The 18,622-nt window shown below is 41.3% G+C and overlaps 1 protein-coding gene across 2 annotated transcripts in view; it reads left to right on the top strand.

Moving 5' to 3' along the window:
* Positions 1-18,622, top strand: part of MOCOS (molybdenum cofactor sulfurase) — a 252,479-nt gene that overhangs the window by 50,581 nt on the left and 183,276 nt on the right. For both annotated transcript variants that reach the window (XR_014557437.1, XM_083709266.1), the window contains exons 6-8: positions 1,522-1,721; positions 3,817-3,933; positions 9,520-9,969. Coding sequence is in view for 1 of the 2 variants with exons in the window: in XM_083709266.1 (XP_083565392.1) it covers positions 1,522-1,721; positions 3,817-3,933; positions 9,520-9,969 (767 nt within the window). In the remaining variant the exon portion in view is untranslated. The remainder of the gene's footprint in view (positions 1-1,521; positions 1,722-3,816; positions 3,934-9,519; positions 9,970-18,622) is intronic.

An 18,622-nucleotide genomic window follows, 5' to 3' on the forward strand; every position in this document is an offset into this window, starting at 1 on the left:
CTAAAATCTAATAGATCAGCTTGACTTCAGCTAGATCCCATTGCCACTTTGTGTAATCTCCCCCACAAATTCTATATGCAAATACTATTAGTTGAGCAAGGACTACCAGTAATGGCTTTTCCATATAAGGTTCTTTACAATTGACTCTCAGAATACAAGTTGCTAACATCATTGAGCTGAAAGAAGGAGTAGAAATTAGCTATTCAACAAAATAAGATGGGGAATTTCCAAAAGCCATCTGTTCATTAAGATAAATACTGAAAACATATCACATGTGGTCTAAGCATGCCATCCTGAATGAGAGGATTACGCTTCGGCTGAGGAGGCAGAGAAAGAGAGGAGAGAACAAAAAGAAATTGCACACCCAATTAGAACCGGGTGAAAATGAAATGTTCCTACCATTAATTAGAGTAGATGTGTGATTTCAATGCATATCTGACCCATTTTAATATTAGTTTACCCATGTCAAGAATAAATTAGATGTGTGGCAGGTGTTGAAAGAAACCAAAACATTAAGGCCCAGAAAACTTTCAGTAGAGTGATGTACCATAAAATAAATAAATAAATAAATAAATAAATAATAAACCTTTATTGTCACTACACAACCTGTGTGCAGTGAAATTAAACGAGCCCCTCCCCCCATACACTCAGTCTTGTTCACGCTCTGTGTGCTTGTCAGAAGTCAGTTACACCACTATTTTTTTCCATTCAGCAGCCCAACAGCCCACGGATAAAAACTGTTCTTTAACCTGTATCTCCTGCCTGTAGGAGAGTACTGTAAAGAAGTGCTGGCCAAGGCGTGAGTCGTCCCTAAGAATTTCCCTTGCTCTCCTGAAGCAGCGGTCTCCCGCGATGTCATCTAGAAAACTCCAAGGACAGCCCACGATGTCATGCGCTGTGTTCAGCACCCTCTGTTAGGGACTTCCCTGCTTCGTTTGTTGTTTATAAGAATTACGCCTTGTCTATTATAATCTCTTTATTTTATTTATTTCCCACAATTCATGAGATGAACCTAAATATATAAAACTGACTATTGAAAATAATTGCTTCAATAGTTATGAAAAATGGTGCAAAAATTCTGTCACAAGTGTTAGATCTGTGATGACTCCTCCTCATGTGAAGTCATCAACTGATGACACTGGAGCTGCTAGATTTGCCCAGGAAACACTAAGAGTGAGTGCCTGCTGCTGTAGCTTTCGTGAGAAAAATCCCGGAACAAAATGTATTTCTGTGTGGCCAGGTTCTCTTATTGATATGTGAGTCTTACTTCCAAAATGTCCCGTCAAAGAATCTATTTTACTCTGATGTCTGCAAAAATGTATTGAACCTTCTTTTTATTTTTTTAAATATTTATATTGTTTATGTAAACTTAATAAACACATCTTTTAAAAACTTACATTAAATAATAATTACAATTGACTTGATTTTACAAGATCCTTTTTAATGTCCCTGTAGAAATGGCTGAAAATGAAACTGGAAGTTGTTGAATTTTTCTCTCCTCTCTCCCCCTCCTCCCTGCAGGTGGAATGAAGAACATAGAACAACATACATTTGCCTTAGCTCACTACACCTATAGAATCCTCTCTACATTAACATATCCTAACGGGGCACCTGCTGTGCATCTTTACAGTGATACAGACTTCAGCAGCCCTGAGGTCCAGGGTCCAATCATTAATTTTAATGTATTGGATGAAAATGGAGATATAGTTGGTTATTCACAGGTATGCTTTAATAATTCTCTTGTTATCTTCTAATGCATTTTTGTGATCATTTGACCACCTTCACTCAAAATACCTGTTCTTGCTGAATTCTTTTATTCCTTCTGAACCTCCCACATGTTGTTTTATATTAAAAATAACAAACAAGGGAAGAAATATTTTGACAAAGTATCTGAACAAATTTGGACATGGCCACCAAGAACAGTGTTCAGTGTGGCTGGAATGTTATCTTCAAAAGTATGATAAAACCTCCCCCTTTGCCCTTTTTATGAGGTACGTCACCAGAGTCTTTTGAGTGATATTGAAAAGAGTCAAGGCCAACCTCCGCCTTTTTTAAAATAAAGAATATATTGTTCAACAATGATGAAAGAATACGAATTAGCAATTCTAATGCTTTTAAGAGCCTACCCACTCGTTACATTAAATGTGATGAGTCCAGTTAAGATAATATTCATAGCCAGGCTAATGGCTTTTTTGGCCATGTTCCCAACAGCCATCTCTAAACCTCGGGGGGGGGGTGATCATTCACTATTGATTTCCCCCCATTGATTTAGCAGTTAAGATTCCAGGCAGGCAGAAGAACTTGATGGACTGGAGGAACAGAATACAAACCAGATCATGAGGGGAAAGATTCTGCTGATGCCTCCAGTTCAGTTATTCTTTTGGCCTGTATCATCTTCACTGTTATGCAGCGAGTATCTTAGCGCAAGTTCCCAAGCCAAAAGGTTTGGATTGTGTTGTTCTGCACTACTAAAATGGATCTGATATCAGAACGGCGTTTTGTCATTACAGCCTGGCAAAGTGCATTTGCAGTGTATTTAATCAAATCCGACTATGTGTTGAAATGATTTGTCTCCTGCAGACAGTTAACTAGGTGGAAAACTGCTATCTTGGCTCAGACATATGATCAGAGAACAACCTAATGGATGCATTTAGCAACTCTTATATTCTAGAAAACCTGAAAATACTAGCATATCCTCCAACATTTCTCTGAAGAAATTAGGGATATCCTATTCTACATTAGGAAGCTTCTCCTGCATTTGTTCTTGCCACACATATATACGTAATATACACATCTATATTGGTCAAGTCCATTACAACCTCTCAGCCTAACCTACCTCACAGGATTGTTGTAAAGAAAAACTGTGTGAGGGAAGAGATTGTGTACAACACCTTCAAACAGACAAATGGGGTGAAATACGGTAACATTTTAGCTGTAGGCTGTCTTGAGTCCCTGCCAGGGGAGGAAGTGGGAAATAATAATAATAATGGAAACCATGAGAATGGTCAGGTACATACCTGAGAGTAAATCCTATTAGGCTCCATTTACAATAAAAGAGTAAGCACTCCATATGTTTCTTTAAAAATGGCTGGCTGCTGAAGCGTTGCGTTAAGCTGACCTTTTCCTCAAAATTATAGGAAGGATTTTATATGCCAGTTTAACCATTTCCTTCATTTGGTGCAGGAATTTTATTTTCACTATAAACAGGACTTTGTTTTTGCACCTACACACACAAACCACTTTTAATTGTTCTCTGAGACATGGAGAGGAGGAAAAAGGAAAAAGGATTCTGGGTTCAAATCAGAAATCGAGACTGAGATATCAAGTCAAAAAGAGTTTGTGAGAGAAACTGCAATGTAGGGACAAACAGGGCTTTTTTTCTGGGGGACGCAGGGGTTCGTATACCCCTAAACATTTTGTGAATCTAAGTCTGGCCTCATTGAGGGGCAGTATTTCAACATGAGTACAAAAAAGTACCCCTAAACATTTTTTATTTTTTTAGAAAAAAAGCACAGGGGACAAATATGTGTCTTCATTCCAGTCTGGTAGCTGCCATGGCGTATGTACATTGTTAAGTTATAAAGTGAGGATTACATCATGATATATTTTAATGAAAAGTCTCTTTTAGGATGCAAAGGTGATATTGGGGGAAAATCTCAAGTTGCATTAGAGCAAACATGCATAAAATCTAAAGCAGCTAAATTATTAAGTAATAGAGGAAAATCTTTTGTGATTTCTCAATTGTAGCTTTAATTGAAAGCAAACTGATATCTTTATCTATGTTGAGAATCTTTCTTTCTTTGCTGAACCTACAAGGTAGACAAGTTGGCTGGGCTCTACAACATACACATTCGCACAGGCTGTTTCTGTAATACTGGAGCTTGTCAGCAGCATTTGGGAATCAGCAATAATGACATCAAAAAGAACCTGCAGGTCAGTATGTGTTAACATTATGGTTCTATTTAGGGGCTCCCAAGTGAAGTCTTCAGTCTTTCACTTGCTCCAACACTGTCCAATATTCTCAAATGAAAAGGTAATGCCATCAGCTAGTTTCCGTGCATTGCAGTCCTTTTTGGAAGTGAGCTCCAGTCACTTCAGTGGAGTTTGCTCCCAAGCAAGATGCGCACAGCGTTGCTGTTTTAAAGAATTATGAGTCAGCACTAAACTGGACACAGGTACGATACTTGCTCTGATGTATTATTAGATCTCAAATTTTGTTGTTGTTTAGTCGTGTCCGCCTCTTTGTGACCCCCTGGACCAGAGCATGCCAGGCACTCCTGTCTTCCACTGGCTCCCGCAGTTTGGTCAAACTCATGCTGGTACCTTCGAGAACACTGTCCAACCATCTCGTCCTCTGCCGTCCCCTTCTCCTTGTGCCCTCCATCTTTCCCAACATCAGGGTCTTTTCCAGGGAGACTTCTCCTCTCATGAGGTGGCCAAAGTATTGGAGCCTCAGCTTCAGGATCTGTCCTTCCAGTGAGGACTCAGGGCTGATTTCCTTCAGAATGGATAGGTTTGATCTTAAATACGTAAGAGCAAATCCCGATCACACTCTCGAAATAAACTGTGGGCAAGATTCTGCAAAAATTATTTCTGCAACAAAAATCCTTTTTTGTTATTGTGATTATTGCAGAGCACCTGTAAACATGTACATAGAGATATGACAGTAGTTTACCTTTTTCGGGGTCCTTACAGTATTCAGTGAAATCTCTTCTCAGCCTACCTTCTTCCTCTCATATACTTTTCTTTTTTGAAAGTCCTCTGGCCATGAAATTGTACAACAGGGCTGTACAATTGTACAACCACTTTCCTTCCTGGCTAACTTTCTGGCAGTCACATGCCAGTGGTGGATGGAACCACACACACAGCTGTCCACATGCTGAAGGTGGAAGTCCTGCAGGTGGGAGGATGCACACGCCAGGGCTCCCCCAGCCTGTTTGTACGGCAAGCTCATATGTTTATCAGGGCAATCAAAGCCTTTATCACCCTTAACTTGCTGAGTGGGTGGCGGCTTTCCTCTGCATCCTTTTGTGGAGCAAGGACAACCTTCACACATCAGCTGCTGTTTTAAGGGACTTCAAAATTTAGTAAAGCCACATGTCCTTTGCCATGTGTGCCATTTTATTTTCCTAGTTTATTTGTCAAATGCAAACAAACAGCCCTAGCGTGTTGTACATATTAGCTTAGTGAAAAGACACAGTAACTATCATGCTGTATTTTAATGGAATGAATAATGAAAACAGGACCAGAGCTCAGCGATGAGGCACAAAGTGTTTTTGCTTTGCATGAATAAAGTCCCATGTTCAGTCATTGTATCTCCAATGGGAAATCTTGGAGATGTGCTGACAGTAAGAGTAGACAGAATGATACCCAGAATCCAGACTTCATATGTGGCAGTTTCAGATGTTTATAAAACCAAGGGAGAGCAGCGATAGAGACTTGTTTGCAAAATGTATAAATAGAATATATATTTTACTATGTGCCTAAAGGCAATATATAAAGCATAAGAAGGGGGAAAACAACATCCTAAAATTAAAATATTTTTTTTATAATATTTTTTATTAGTTTTATAAAATACAGAAAAAAGAATAAAGAACGTATTATAAAAGTAAAAAAGAAAGGTTACAAATTTTTCTTACTCCTTTTTCCAAATCTGTTGGACTTCCCCACGTCCTCCCAACCCTGCATTCTCTGTGATGCATAACGTCTGCAATTTGTTAACTTATTTCAATACTTATTATATCTTCCTTTTTATCATGTTACCCAATTTCAAATGTATTATAACCCAAATCATGTACATTTTCATTTTAACACAATAAAGTTGTTTCATTATTCTATCTCTGACTCCTTGTACCTTAATTTCCATTTCTTTAATTTAACATTACTGAAGCTAGAATTTCCTAAAAGGTGCGTTTTTTAACATTCATACAACTTATAATGTTTTTCCAAATAGTCTTTAAATTTTCTCCAATCCTCCTCGAATGTTTCTTCTCCCAAGTCTCGGATTCTGCCAGTCATTTCGGCCAGTTCCATATAGTCCATCAACTGCGTGTGCCATTCCTCCAGTGTGGGTAAATCTTGTGTCTTCCAATATTTTGCAATCAGAATCCTTGCTGCTGTAGTAGCATACATAAAAAAAGTTCTGTCCTTCTTAAACACTCTCCGGTCCACCATGCCCAGAAGGAAGGCCTCTGGTTTCTTAGGTAAGGTAAATCTCAGTACCTTTTTTAGTTCATTATGGATCATTTCCCAGAAGGCCTTCACTTTCGGGCAGGTCCACCAGAGGTGAAAGAATGTCCCTTCCGCCTCTTTACATTTCCAGCATTTATTATCAGACAGGTGATATATCTTAGCAAGCTTGACTGGGGTCATGTACCACCGGTATATCATTTTCATAATGTTTTCCTTCAAGGCACTACATGCCGTAAATTTCATTCCGGTGTTCCATAACCTTTCCCAGTCTTCAAACATAATGTTATGCCCCAAATCCTGCGCCCACTTTATCATGGCGGATTTGACTGTCTCATCCTGAGTATTCCATTTAAGCAGCAGGTTATACATTCTCGAAAGTAGTTTACTTTTTGGTTCTAACAATTCTGTCTCTAGTTTCGATTTTTCCACCTGGAATCCAACCTTCTTATCTACTTTGAAGACCTCTTGAATTTGTGCATAATGCAACCAATCTCGCACCTTGTTTTTTAGTTTTTCCAAGCTCTGCAACCTCCAATTGTCTCCAATCTTTTCAATGATTTCCCCATATTTAGGCCAATTGGCTTCCATATTAGGTCTCTTACGTGCCTTGGCCTCCACTGGTGAGAGCCACCTCGGAGTCTTACTCTCCAATAAGTCTTTATATTTTGTCCAGACCATTAAAATTGCTCTCCTGACAATGTGGTTTTTAAACAATTTGTGCACTTTAACCTTGTCATACCACAAATATGCATGCCACCCAAAAGCATTGTCAAACCCTTCCAGATCTAGGACATCAGTGTTTTCCAGTAAAATCCAATCTTTCAACCAGCAGAAGGCTGCAGCTTCGTAATATAACCTCAAGTCTGGCAGGGCAAATCCCCCTCTTTCTTTCGCATCAGTTAGTATCTTAAACTTTATTCGGGGCTTTTTGCCCTGCCAAACAAACTTAGAAATATCCCTCTGCCACTTTCCAAAGCATTCCACCTTGTCCACGACCTGTAGGGTCTGAAACAAAAATAGCATTTTTGGCAATACATTCATCTTTATAGCTGCTATTCGGCCCAACAAGGAAAGTTTCAATCTTGACCATGTTTCCAAATCTCTTTTGATTTCTAACCAACATTTCTCGTAGTTGTCCTTAAACAGATTCAAATTTTTGGAGGTCAGATACACCCCTAGGTATTTTACTTTTTTAACCACATTTAATTCTGTTTCTTTCACAAACTCATCTGTTTCAGTACTTGTCAATTTTTTTGCTATAACCTTAGTTTTTTGCTTGTTCAGCTTAAATCCCGCCACCCGACCAAAGTCCGAAATTAATTCTAACACTCTTTTAGTACTAGAGACAGGCTCCTGCAATGTTAGTACCAGGTCATCTGCAAATGCTTTCAATTTATATTGTTTCACTCCGACCTCAATTCCCTGTACCAACCGGTCCTTTCTTTTTTTTAAAAAATATTTTTTATTGCTTTTTAGAAATACAGAAATACAGAAAAAAGAATAAAGAGTGGTTATAAGAAAGTAAAGTAGAAAAATAACAAATTTCCATATTCTTTTTCCATCTAATCTATAGGACTTCCCCACATCCTCCGAACCCTGCGTTCTCTGTCTTATAAAGCATCAGCAATTTGTTAACTTATTTCAAAACTTATTGTAACTTCCATTTTATCATGTTCCCTATTTTCAATTTTACTGTAACTCAATTCTTATATGTTTTATATTAAACACAATAAAGTTGTTTCATTATTTTACCTCTGAATTCTTGTGTCTTAATTTCCATTTCATTAACTTACATTTGCTGAAGCTAGAATTTCCTAAAAGGTGCATTTTTTAACATTCATACAGCTTATAGTGTTTTTTCAAATAGTCCTTAAACTTTTCCCAGTCCTCCTCAATTGTTTCTTCTCCCGCGTCTCGGATTCTGCCAGTCATTTCAGCCAATTCCATATAGTCCATCAACTGCGATTGCCATTCCTCCAGCGTGGGTAAATCTTGTGTCTTCCAATATTTTGCAATCAGGATCCTTGCTGCTGTGGTAGCATACATGAAAAAGGTTCTGTCCTTCTTAAGCACTCTCTGGTCCACCATGCCCAGAAGGAAGGCCTCTGGTTTCTTAGGTAAGGTAAATCTCAATACCTTTTTTAGTTCATTATGGATCATTTCCCAGAAGGCCTTCACTTTCGGGCAGGTCCACCAGAGATGAAAGAATGTCCCTTCCGCCTCTCCACATTTCCAACATTTGTTGTCAGACAGATGGTATATCTTAGCTAGCTTGACTGGGGTCATGTACCACCGGTATACCATTTTCATAATATTTTCCTTCAGGGCAGTACATGCCGTAAATTTCAACCGGTCCTTTCTAATCATGTTCAATAGCACCTCCAGAACTGAAATAAACAATAGGGGGGATAGGGGGCACCCCTGCCGTGTCCCTTTTTCAATTTTAAACTCCTCTGTCACCACATTGTTTACTATCAATTTCGCTTTTTGTTCTGAATATATTGCTTCTATTCCATTTTCAAACCCCCGCCCCACTCCCATCCCTTCCAAGTTTTTCTTCATAAACATCCAGGAAATATTGTCAAAGGCTTTCTCTGCATCAATAAAAATTAACACCGCTCTAGTGTTTAGTTTTGTTTGTAAAAGTTCCAGCCAATTTTGATGTTTTCAAGAAGAAAGGTCGGCGCTCATCAGCAGCAGCAGCGCGGCTTTGCATCCACGAAAAGAGCGATGAACTCACAGCGCCGCTCCCCCTTTCGCGTTCCGGAGCCCCTTACGGAGCCCCTTCTTCGTTTCCGGGGGGGGCTTTGGGCGCCCGCCGAGTCCCACGGCCGCAGGCTCGCTCTGCCTGCGGTTTTTCTTAACGGGTCTCCGCTTTGCCGTAGCGGACGACCCTTTTTCGCGGAGCCCCTCTTCACCAGGTAAAGAGGACCGCCATTGCTATTTTGCGCCGCCTCCGGAAGTCGACATCCTAAAATTAAAATAAATACTCCTTTTTAAATTGGGAGCTGCAGCAGCATACTTCAAAGTAAACCTCTCCAAGTGTCTGGTGGAATGGGTTCAGTTTTACAGAAACCTAAAACTCAGTAAAGGCAGATCAAGGTGGGTCTCTCAAGTAAGGTCATTCCAAAGGTTTGGGGTTGTGAATAACCAAACTTGGCACAAGGAATGAAAATCAAGATTACTTCTCTCTCCAAAACGAAGTCTTGTGGGAGGGGGGACATTCTGTGTTTTTACAAAATCTTATTGCTGTAAAATACAGTACGTTACATTTTGATAGCGTATACAAAATGTTTATAATACCTTCTATCTCCCCCCCCCCACTAGGCTGGGCATGTCTGTGGTGATGACATAGATGTAGTTGATGGACGTCCCACTGGGTCTGTGAGAATCTCATTTGGCTATATGTCTACATTTGAAGATGCACAAGCCTTTCTAAAGTTCATTATAACCACCAGACTCATTGGCTGCAACATGGTTAATATTCCAAGAGAGACTATTTCAGAACTGGTAGCGTCTCCCAGGGAGAATGGTCACACCTGTGATAACAACAGTGCAAATAATCTGCCTCCGAACAAGAGCACTGGGGACTCTGGTCTTAGTACCTCTTCCACTTCAGTGAACATGCCGGTCAATCTACAGCCAGCCAAGAGACATTCAGAAAGAGACTTGACTGAGATTTTTGGGAACCCAGCAGAAGACATGCCAAGTGGTAGAAGGCCAGTCACTGTCACCAACATTTATCTCTACCCAATCAAATCATGTGCTGCATTTGAGGTAAATGCTTTTAGTGATATTTAAAAGATTCACATTTTTTTCAGGTCTGTTGATGTTTTATCTCTATATCTCTATATCTTTTTATATCTCTATATCTCTATCTATATTGTGTGTATGCATACATTGGGATGGGTGTGTACATATCTAGATCTATATCTGCATAGATGTTTTTTATATGTATATGTTTGTGCGCGCATGTGCATACACACATGCAATTTTTTAGCTCACAAAGGCATGCAGGGCCAGAGCCGCTTCACCTTCACGTAGACAGAGACAATAAGCCTCCTGTGCCAATTTTAGGAATACCATTAACTGGTATTAAATTGTTGGTTATTTAGTGTATGTGTATATCCATCCATCATGGGGCAGGAGAAGTACATCATTACGATTTTCTTCTAATGCATCAAAATGTTTTTGGCCTTCTCTGTTCAGATCAGAGAGATTTTTTTTTTTTTAAATTAAAAGTCAGAATAGAGGTCAGTTGAAGTAAGACTAAATGAGCATTGGCTATATCCCTCTCTTCTGGCCTGGCCCAGGAAATAAAAAGAAGAAAAGGGTCATTTTGGTCCCCTGAAAGGATTGCTCCATTGGTTGGTATAATCACCAGGGAGACTTTGGTTCATCTTAAGCTGTATTTTCCATGAATAATTGGACACCAGTTTTATCCTCATATGCATCCCAAAAACAATTGTGTTGTGCTACAACAGTATGTATATGTAAACAGCAGGTAAGGGTGATTGACTAAGGCCTATGTTTCACACAAGTAGTGAACCTGCATCTGGCCTGTACAAGTCAGGTTCGGGTACACATGAAAAAAGTCTTTCCACATAGGGAAATAATTATTATTATATTATTAGTGTTTTTGTAGGAGAATTGCATCACTGAGGATAGAGTGGCTATACTCTAGCAGAAGTCCCATCTGTGATGCTTTTGCCTATTCCATTTAGTAACTGCTCAGAGGGTCCGCTGAAACCTCTTCACTCACTTTTTGCTCCATCAAGGAGGGGTTGCGTGCTGCATTATGTGGCTCTAGAATGGGCCTTTTCGCTTTTGAGGAGAAAGGGGGAAAAGAGGAAAGAACCCTCAGAGAAATCAGGACAAGAGATTTAAAGAGGGAGAACTGGAATATTTCTTCCTTAACCCTGTTGGAGATAGTGGAGAAGGTAGGGCAAGGTGAATACCAACTGTTCGACCAACCTTGATGATGGGAAGGAGGAATTTGGAGAAACTGAGGGTTGATTGGTAATGGGGAGACAGAAATGCAGGAGGGGAAGAAAGATGGGGATCGTATGGAGGGCAAACGCAAACCCAGGGAGGTAAAGAACTCTTAGAACTCTGCAATGCAAGGGCGGTTGTAAGTCTGGAAATGGAAGACCTGAAAAAGAATGGGGTGCTTTTGGGATGACAACCTCCAAGGCTTGTTGACAAAAGTGGTAGTGGGCTTTAGGTTAATTTTAAAGTTGGGTTTGCAGTACTTCTGATACAGCATGCTTTACTTCTCAGAGCTCTGGTGAGAAAGGAGGTCCCATGTTAGCTGAAAGGTGCATCAGGACCCACACCTTTGCCCACGCCAAATGAGAATTTTGGCTGGAAACTCGTATCCAGATTTGACCAGGGCATATACTTGTAGTGACATTCAGGAAAAAAATGGTGTTTTTAGTCAAGGCACTATAATGGGACAATAAAAATGGCCGTGGAACTGTCAAAAACTTGGAAGCTGTCAACCCCTTCACAGACGACTGTGCAGCTGGAGGCTGCGCATAGCATTGTGGGTCACAAATTCTGCTGACTGACATTCAGAGCATGAGGCAACTTCACAGCAACTAAAGTTAAACTTTTTTTACTCATTGTCTTAAATATATGGAATGTTTAGTATCAAAATAAATATTATGATAATATTTTGTTCTCTTGAAACAGCTCTTGTCTACTCAAGGAGTTCAGTGGTGTTAACAGTCCATATCCTTGATGACTGTTTCTGGTGGGACAGTTGCTGAACAGGTCCATATTTTGAATTGAGCAGGGTTGAACAAGCTAGCAACATTGCCTCTGCTCCATGACTCACTCCCAAATATATCAAAACACAAGACCTCCCAAGGGCGTAGCCAGGATTTATTTGGGGGGGGAAGCATTGTGTTAGGCAGAGCCAAGTTACTTGCAACGCAACCGGTCAGTTAAGTAAGCCCCTTGTCTCCAGTATCAACAGCACTAGTCACGGATGGCAGGATATCAAAGAAAGATCTCTTTCATTCCTGACAGTCCCTGCGTAAATAGTAGCAAAGATTATCAATTTTCTGCTTATCTTCCCAGTTTTATTGAAGTCTGAAAGAAAACACAGCCTATATTTATGTTCATACTGGAGGGAGTGGCTTAAAGAGGCTTTCGCTTGTGCCTTGGCATGAGAGAAAGTGATTAAAGTACATAATAAACAAAGAAATAAATCAGGCAAGCAGAGGACCAATCTAGGAGGATCATTCATAGCTGACAGTGTATCCCCTTGAAAACTGAATGCCATCCAACCCCCCCCCCCCCGCCCTGCATCCCAAAGATAACAACCCTTCTTTTGTTAGCCTACTCATCCAGGGCTGAAAGAGGGCTGTCAAGAGCTCTTGGTTTTGCCAGGGTTGGTTGAAGCTGCCTCCAACTTCTAATTCAACAGCAACAGCAGCAGTAGCAGCAATAGTTCAGAGACTGGACTGTAGGAATTGTTATCTCAGGGCCACTGACTGTGGCAATAGGTCTAATGTTGGGAGTTTCAGGAACAGCCTCCCTGAACCGGCTTCACGTAACACATACCCATCACTACATTTTAGTTTGGGTGATTTTACAAAAATCCCCCAAAACTGCTTAGTAGAGTGCATGGAAATGAATAACCTAATCCTAAAACTTACAATAAATATTAATTCAGTAATTAGCATGCTTGTATGCACTGACATGACATGGGCTGCAGGCGGTGATGGGCGTACAGCAATTGAGGAAACACTTGATTAACATGTTATAATTGAGAGGATGCTAATTTGCATTACAAAGAAATGTTAACATTAAAAATACATTTGCAACAAAAATACGGCATTTAAGTGTTGTGGTGCTATTTGAAAATTCTCTCTTTGAAGATTTTAATTGCTTTTCTTTTTCAAAGTTAATAGCATTATCACCTTGCCTGTGACACTCCCTCACCCCCACCATTTTTTGAATAAGGCATGATGAAGTAGGTAGATGGTCTACACACTGACCTAGAATCTGACTTTCCTTTGCGATGTATTTTGCAGTGCTTTAATAGATGTCAGTATTATTATAGCTTCTTTTATGAAAACTTCCTACTGTGGATCACAGCCCTGCATCTGCATGAAAATTGAGGTCAAAGCCATTGAAGGCTCACCTGCATTAAAAATATATTCTGTTCAGTAATAAGTTTTTTAGTTGCCTGGGAGTTTAAAGCAAAACATAATAAGAAACATTACCAAGGCAGTCACATATTTTTCTCAAATATAAATGACACATTACTTTTGCATGTGATGAGCACAGCCCTTAATTCAGAGGTGCAATCTTGGAAAATGAAGACTCGAACTCCAGTTCAGAATTCCATTGGCAGAGCAAAGCGACTGCTGAGGGCAGAGTTATGCAAATGAAGCATATTTGCATACAGGTACTGGTTCTTCTGGCAGAATTTGCAAAGTTTTCTTTTTAAAAGAAATGAAGCTGAATTCTGCAATCTGCATGAATTATTCAGGTTAATCTAATATACAAGCACCAATCACTCAATAAAGCCAGCTTTATTTGCTGTGGTAAAAGTTGTGTTTCCAATAAAGCTTACATGGGAGGGGGGTGTCAAAGGTCGAATTCTCTTAGGAATTCTCTCCCTCCTTCTGCTGTATCTGTCTCATCTCTGCCTGTCAGAGAGTCCCGTTCTCTGACAGGTGGTCCCAAACACCAGTCAAGTTGACCTATGGTGGGTGGGAAGAATGGTGAGGAAGGGAATCCCAGTGGTGTAGCCCCCTCGTGCTGCCCATCCCAGCAGGGCTCAGTGCCAGCTCCCTTTCAGCTCCAAATCCCTTTCAGCCTGTACCTGCCCCATACCTCCCTTTTGTGCATGGGTAAATCTGTTTTGACTACAGTAGTGATGGGACTGGACGTCAGCAATGGAGAAAATGATTCCATGAAAACACACACACATACTTATAAATGTTTAAAGCGCATGGATTTTGCATTGTAAATGCTGCAGAATGAAAAAGGTAAATTTTAAACATTAATAACTTCATCGTAACAGCAGGTTTCAGGCTATTCATATTTGCTCAAGACTACATAAATAAAAGAGTATTTAATCTCAGATGCAATAAATACTTTAGACTCACTGAGATCACTGTGCACTAGATTTTATTCTAATTTTTAAGTGCTCCCAGGTCTAAGATGAATTATAATATTGTTCTCTTTACGTTTTCCTGAATAAATCAGTCCACCTTTTTCACTACCTCATTGCCAAATAATAAAACAGGATATTCTAATGGAACTTCTTCAGGCTGTTTCAACACCCTGCCACCGTGGTGAGCTTTATCTTTCTTGTTAAAATCTGCTTGATTAGCTTGGCATCATTTTTTCTGGAAAATGCAATCTCCCTGTATGTTTGTCAGATACTGTAATGGGAAAAGGGGGCTGCTTGTGCGTAAGCGTTTAAATCCTCCAAGCTTTACCACCAGTTCCTAAACTTTCCCAGTCCGAGGAGCCATGGGTGCGTGGCTACCTCAATCGCTGGCAGAATCCGTCAGTGGGCGCTTCCGGAATTTACGCCAACATAAGAGTTCCTTGACGGAAACACTCCTTCTGGATTCTCTGTGTGAAAGTTTCCTGCGCAGAGTGGGCGCCCCCAGCGGAGGTCCTGAGCTCTCCCCGCTGTTCTCACTGGAAACATCTTGGAGCCATTCCTCCGATTGAGTGTCTGCAGGAACTCTCCCTCTCCCCCTACTGGTTCCTTCCTCCGCATCTGAAGCTCTCCTAGCCTCCTTGAGCCCTTCCACCACCTGACTCTCCGATGGCAGTTCCCTGACAGATACCATACAGGGGAAAGGGGTGGCTGTTAAAAAGAAGGAAGGAGGAAGGCAAGAGCTTTTTCTGGCAGTTTTTTTTGGTTTTGTTTTTAGTGAATATATATGACATAGCACTGAATGCTTTTTAGGCCTGTCTTCAAATCCAGACAGAAGATGCTCCACTATCAAGTCTCTCTCCTGCCCCTCCCCCACTCCAATTTGTTTTCCTGTTTATTGAATTTATATTCTGCTGTTCCTCCCAAAAGAGTTCAGGGCAGCAAACACTTTTAATAAAATACAGTGGTACCTTGGTTTAAGAACAGCCCTGTTTACAAACTATTTGGTTTTCAAACTCCACTAAACTGGAAGTAGTGTCCCGGTTTGTGAACTTTACCTCGGTCTAAGAACAGAATCTGAATGGTGGAAGGGCACCGGCGGCGGAAGGCCTCATCATGGAAAGCGCGCCTCGGTTTAAGAACAGACTAAGTTCATAAACCAAGGTACCACTGTAAAGACAATAATAATAATTTTAAAAACTGTTGCAAACATCTGAAAACAAAACACCTAAAACTATTTTAAGAGCAGACGTAACCATTAGGGAAGCTTTTAATGCTTAACAGACTACTGTATTTTAATACTTCGTTGAAAGCCACCCAGTTTTCCTGGGGAAACCCAGCCAGATGGGCAGGGTATAAATAATAAATTATTATTATTATTATTAACCAAGGTGAGCATCCGAAAGAGTACTGTCATGGTGCCTGACTAATACCAACAGAACATAGCGTTCATTCACACTTCCCTTTGTCCTGTGATTTCTTCCATTTGATCTCTGTCTTCTAGGCATGGGTCCAAGACCTTCTTTTGTCTCGCCACTTTCCCCAGGGAAACCCGGTGATTGACATTTGCTCCAGTTCAACAGTAAGCAGCGGGTTTTCCCAGGGAAAGCAGCAGGACAATTTTAAAATAATAACCAGATTTGTGTCTGAAGTCACAGACCGAACAGAAGTGTGTATGAGCCTATAGCCAGAAAGCTAACCATTAGTGTTATGTACTGAAGTTCTCACCCTGGGCCAGCAGGCGGATACTATAGATAGTTCAGGTCTACATATGCAAATAAGGGATCGAAAGTGACGTTCAGTGATTGGATTGTTACAGAAAATGGTTACTGTTGCATTCTAGTGGAGCTCTATATAAGCAGGCTGGCTGAACCCTTCAGTTCAGTTCAGTTCTGTCCTGGCCTGTGAATAAACAAGAGCTGTTTGAAGCATCGCTGTGTCGTCTGATATGTTCACCCACAACTTAACAATTAGCTAGAGCTGTGGGAAGTAAAGTGGACGCTCGGGTTGCGAACGTGATCTGTGTGGGAGGCACATTTGCAACCCGCAGCGCCGTGTCTGCGCACGCATGGTGTCGCGATTCGGCATTTCTGCGCCTGTATGAGCGCTGAAACACGGAAGTAATCCGTTCTGGTACTTCCACGTTCAGCGCGGTGCACAACCCGAAAACGCACAACCTGAAGCGTCTGTAACCCGAGGTATGACTGTAGTTGTTCTGGAACACGTGGTCTCGTAGCATCCTGGACAGAAGCAGAAAGCGAACAGAGGTCATCCTTCCCTATAGGGGGGGGGACATGTAGCGAAAATGTCACTCCAACTGCCTGCCCCCTCCATGAGGGAGGCATCAGCAGATCCAGTGTAACCCTGAGGTTTGCAGGTAGTCAGAATAATTTAGGGGGAACCCTGAGAGAACCTCCAAAACAGCCCCATAAGAACTCTTCACACAGTGTGTAGCTGAACTGTGGGATTCACTCCCACAAGAATAAGGTAAAGGTAAAGGGACCCCTGCAGAGGAACCAGAGACCAAATTGCAAACATGCGCTGGATTATGGAGAAAGCTAGAGAGTTCCAGAAAGACATCTACTTCTGCTTCATTGACTACACAAAAGCCTTTGACTGTGTCGACCACAGCAAACTATGGCAAGTCCTTAAAGAAATGGGAGTGCCTGATCACCTCCTCTGTCTCCTGAGAAATCTCTATGTGGGACAAGAAGCTACAGTTAGAACTGGATATGGAGCAACTGACTGGTTCAAAATTGGGAAAGGAGTACGGCAAGGCTGTATATTGTCTCCCTGCTTATTTAACTTATATGCAGAATTCATCATGCGAAAGGCTGAGCTGGATGAATCCGAAGCCGGAATTAAAATTGCCGGAATAAATATCAACAACCTCAGATATGCAGATGACACAACCTTGATGGCAGAAAGTGAGGAGGAATTAAAGAACCTTTTAATGAGGGTGAAAGAGGGACTTCCGGAGGCGGCGCAAAATAGCAATGGCGGTCCTCTTTACCTGGTGAAGAGGGGCTCCGCGAAAAAGGGTCGTCCGCTACGGCAAAGCGGAGACCCGTTAAGAAAAACCGCAGGCAGAGCGAGCCTGCGGCCGTGGGACTCGGCGGGCGCCCAAAGCCCCCCCGGAAACGAAGAAGGGGCTCCGTAAGGGGCTCCGGAACGCGAAAGGGGGAGCGGCGCTGTGAGTTCATCGCTCTTTTCGTGGATGCAGAGCCGCGCTGCTGCTGCTGCTGAGCGCCGACCTTTCTTCTTGAAAACATCAAAATTGGCTGCTACATACCCGTGAGTAAGGGGAGCTAAACATCGGAAAATTTGGGAATTTGGTTGAAATTCGGCTGAAAACGGGAGGTGAGTAACAGGAAGTCCGTCTCCCGATCCTGCTAACCAGATTAAAGCAATTGCGCAGAAGAGTGCTGAAGCGCTGAAAGGGGACTGTAAAAGTAAAACGAGGGTGTATCTGACAGACTTTGTAGCGAAAAGACAAGCAGGAAATTTCTGTAAAAGTTGTGGATTTTATTTTTGGGACCTTCTTCCTAATTTTGAGCTATGTGGAGTTAAAAGAGACAACCCAGCGATCGGGCTGTCAGTGTGCAAAGGAGAGCTGTCAAACTGCTGATACTGTTATTGGAGCTTAACTGATACACAGACTGAGACATTAACGTTTAAACATTGTTGCTGGGACCCTTCTTGACACCTTGTGGCTTCTTTTTAAGACAAAGAAAGCCTGTGGAAACTTCCTTTTGTGCTCTGGAACTTAACATAGGGAATATAAGAACTTCAATGGCGGACAAGAGTTCTCTCCCTCCTTGAAACTTTGAAATACCCCCACCTAGAGGATTGTGGAGATATAGAGGCCTGGGAACTGTACTTTATTGTGATTCTCTGTGGTTAAATTGTTTACACTCTGGACTTTGTCTAACTTCTGAAACAAAAGAAAATTTGACCTTGAACAGAGGCAGGTGTGGAATGAGTGGCACAGGGAGAACAAGAGCAGCTAAAGCTAAAGAGAAGGAAAAGAAACCAGGGCAACTTGTTCAAACAACCCTATCTCATCAACAAAGATCATCCGTCCCAACTGTGCTGACAGCACAGGAGGTGGAATTTGAAGTGCCTGCTGCAGAGCCTGCTGCAGAAGATATGGCAACTGGAGGATCTGAAATAGTCCTGAAGCAAATCTTGGAACAACTTGGAATTCTAAATCAAAAAGTGGACAACCAATCATCAAAAATTGACCAAGCTACATCCTCTATCACTAAATTATCTGAGCAAGTTTCCCATCATACCCAG

This window comes from Podarcis gaigeae, assembly GCF_964106915.1.
Source record: "Podarcis gaigeae genome assembly, chromosome: 13".
Lineage (NCBI taxonomy): Eukaryota > Metazoa > Chordata > Lepidosauria > Squamata > Lacertidae > Podarcis > Podarcis gaigeae.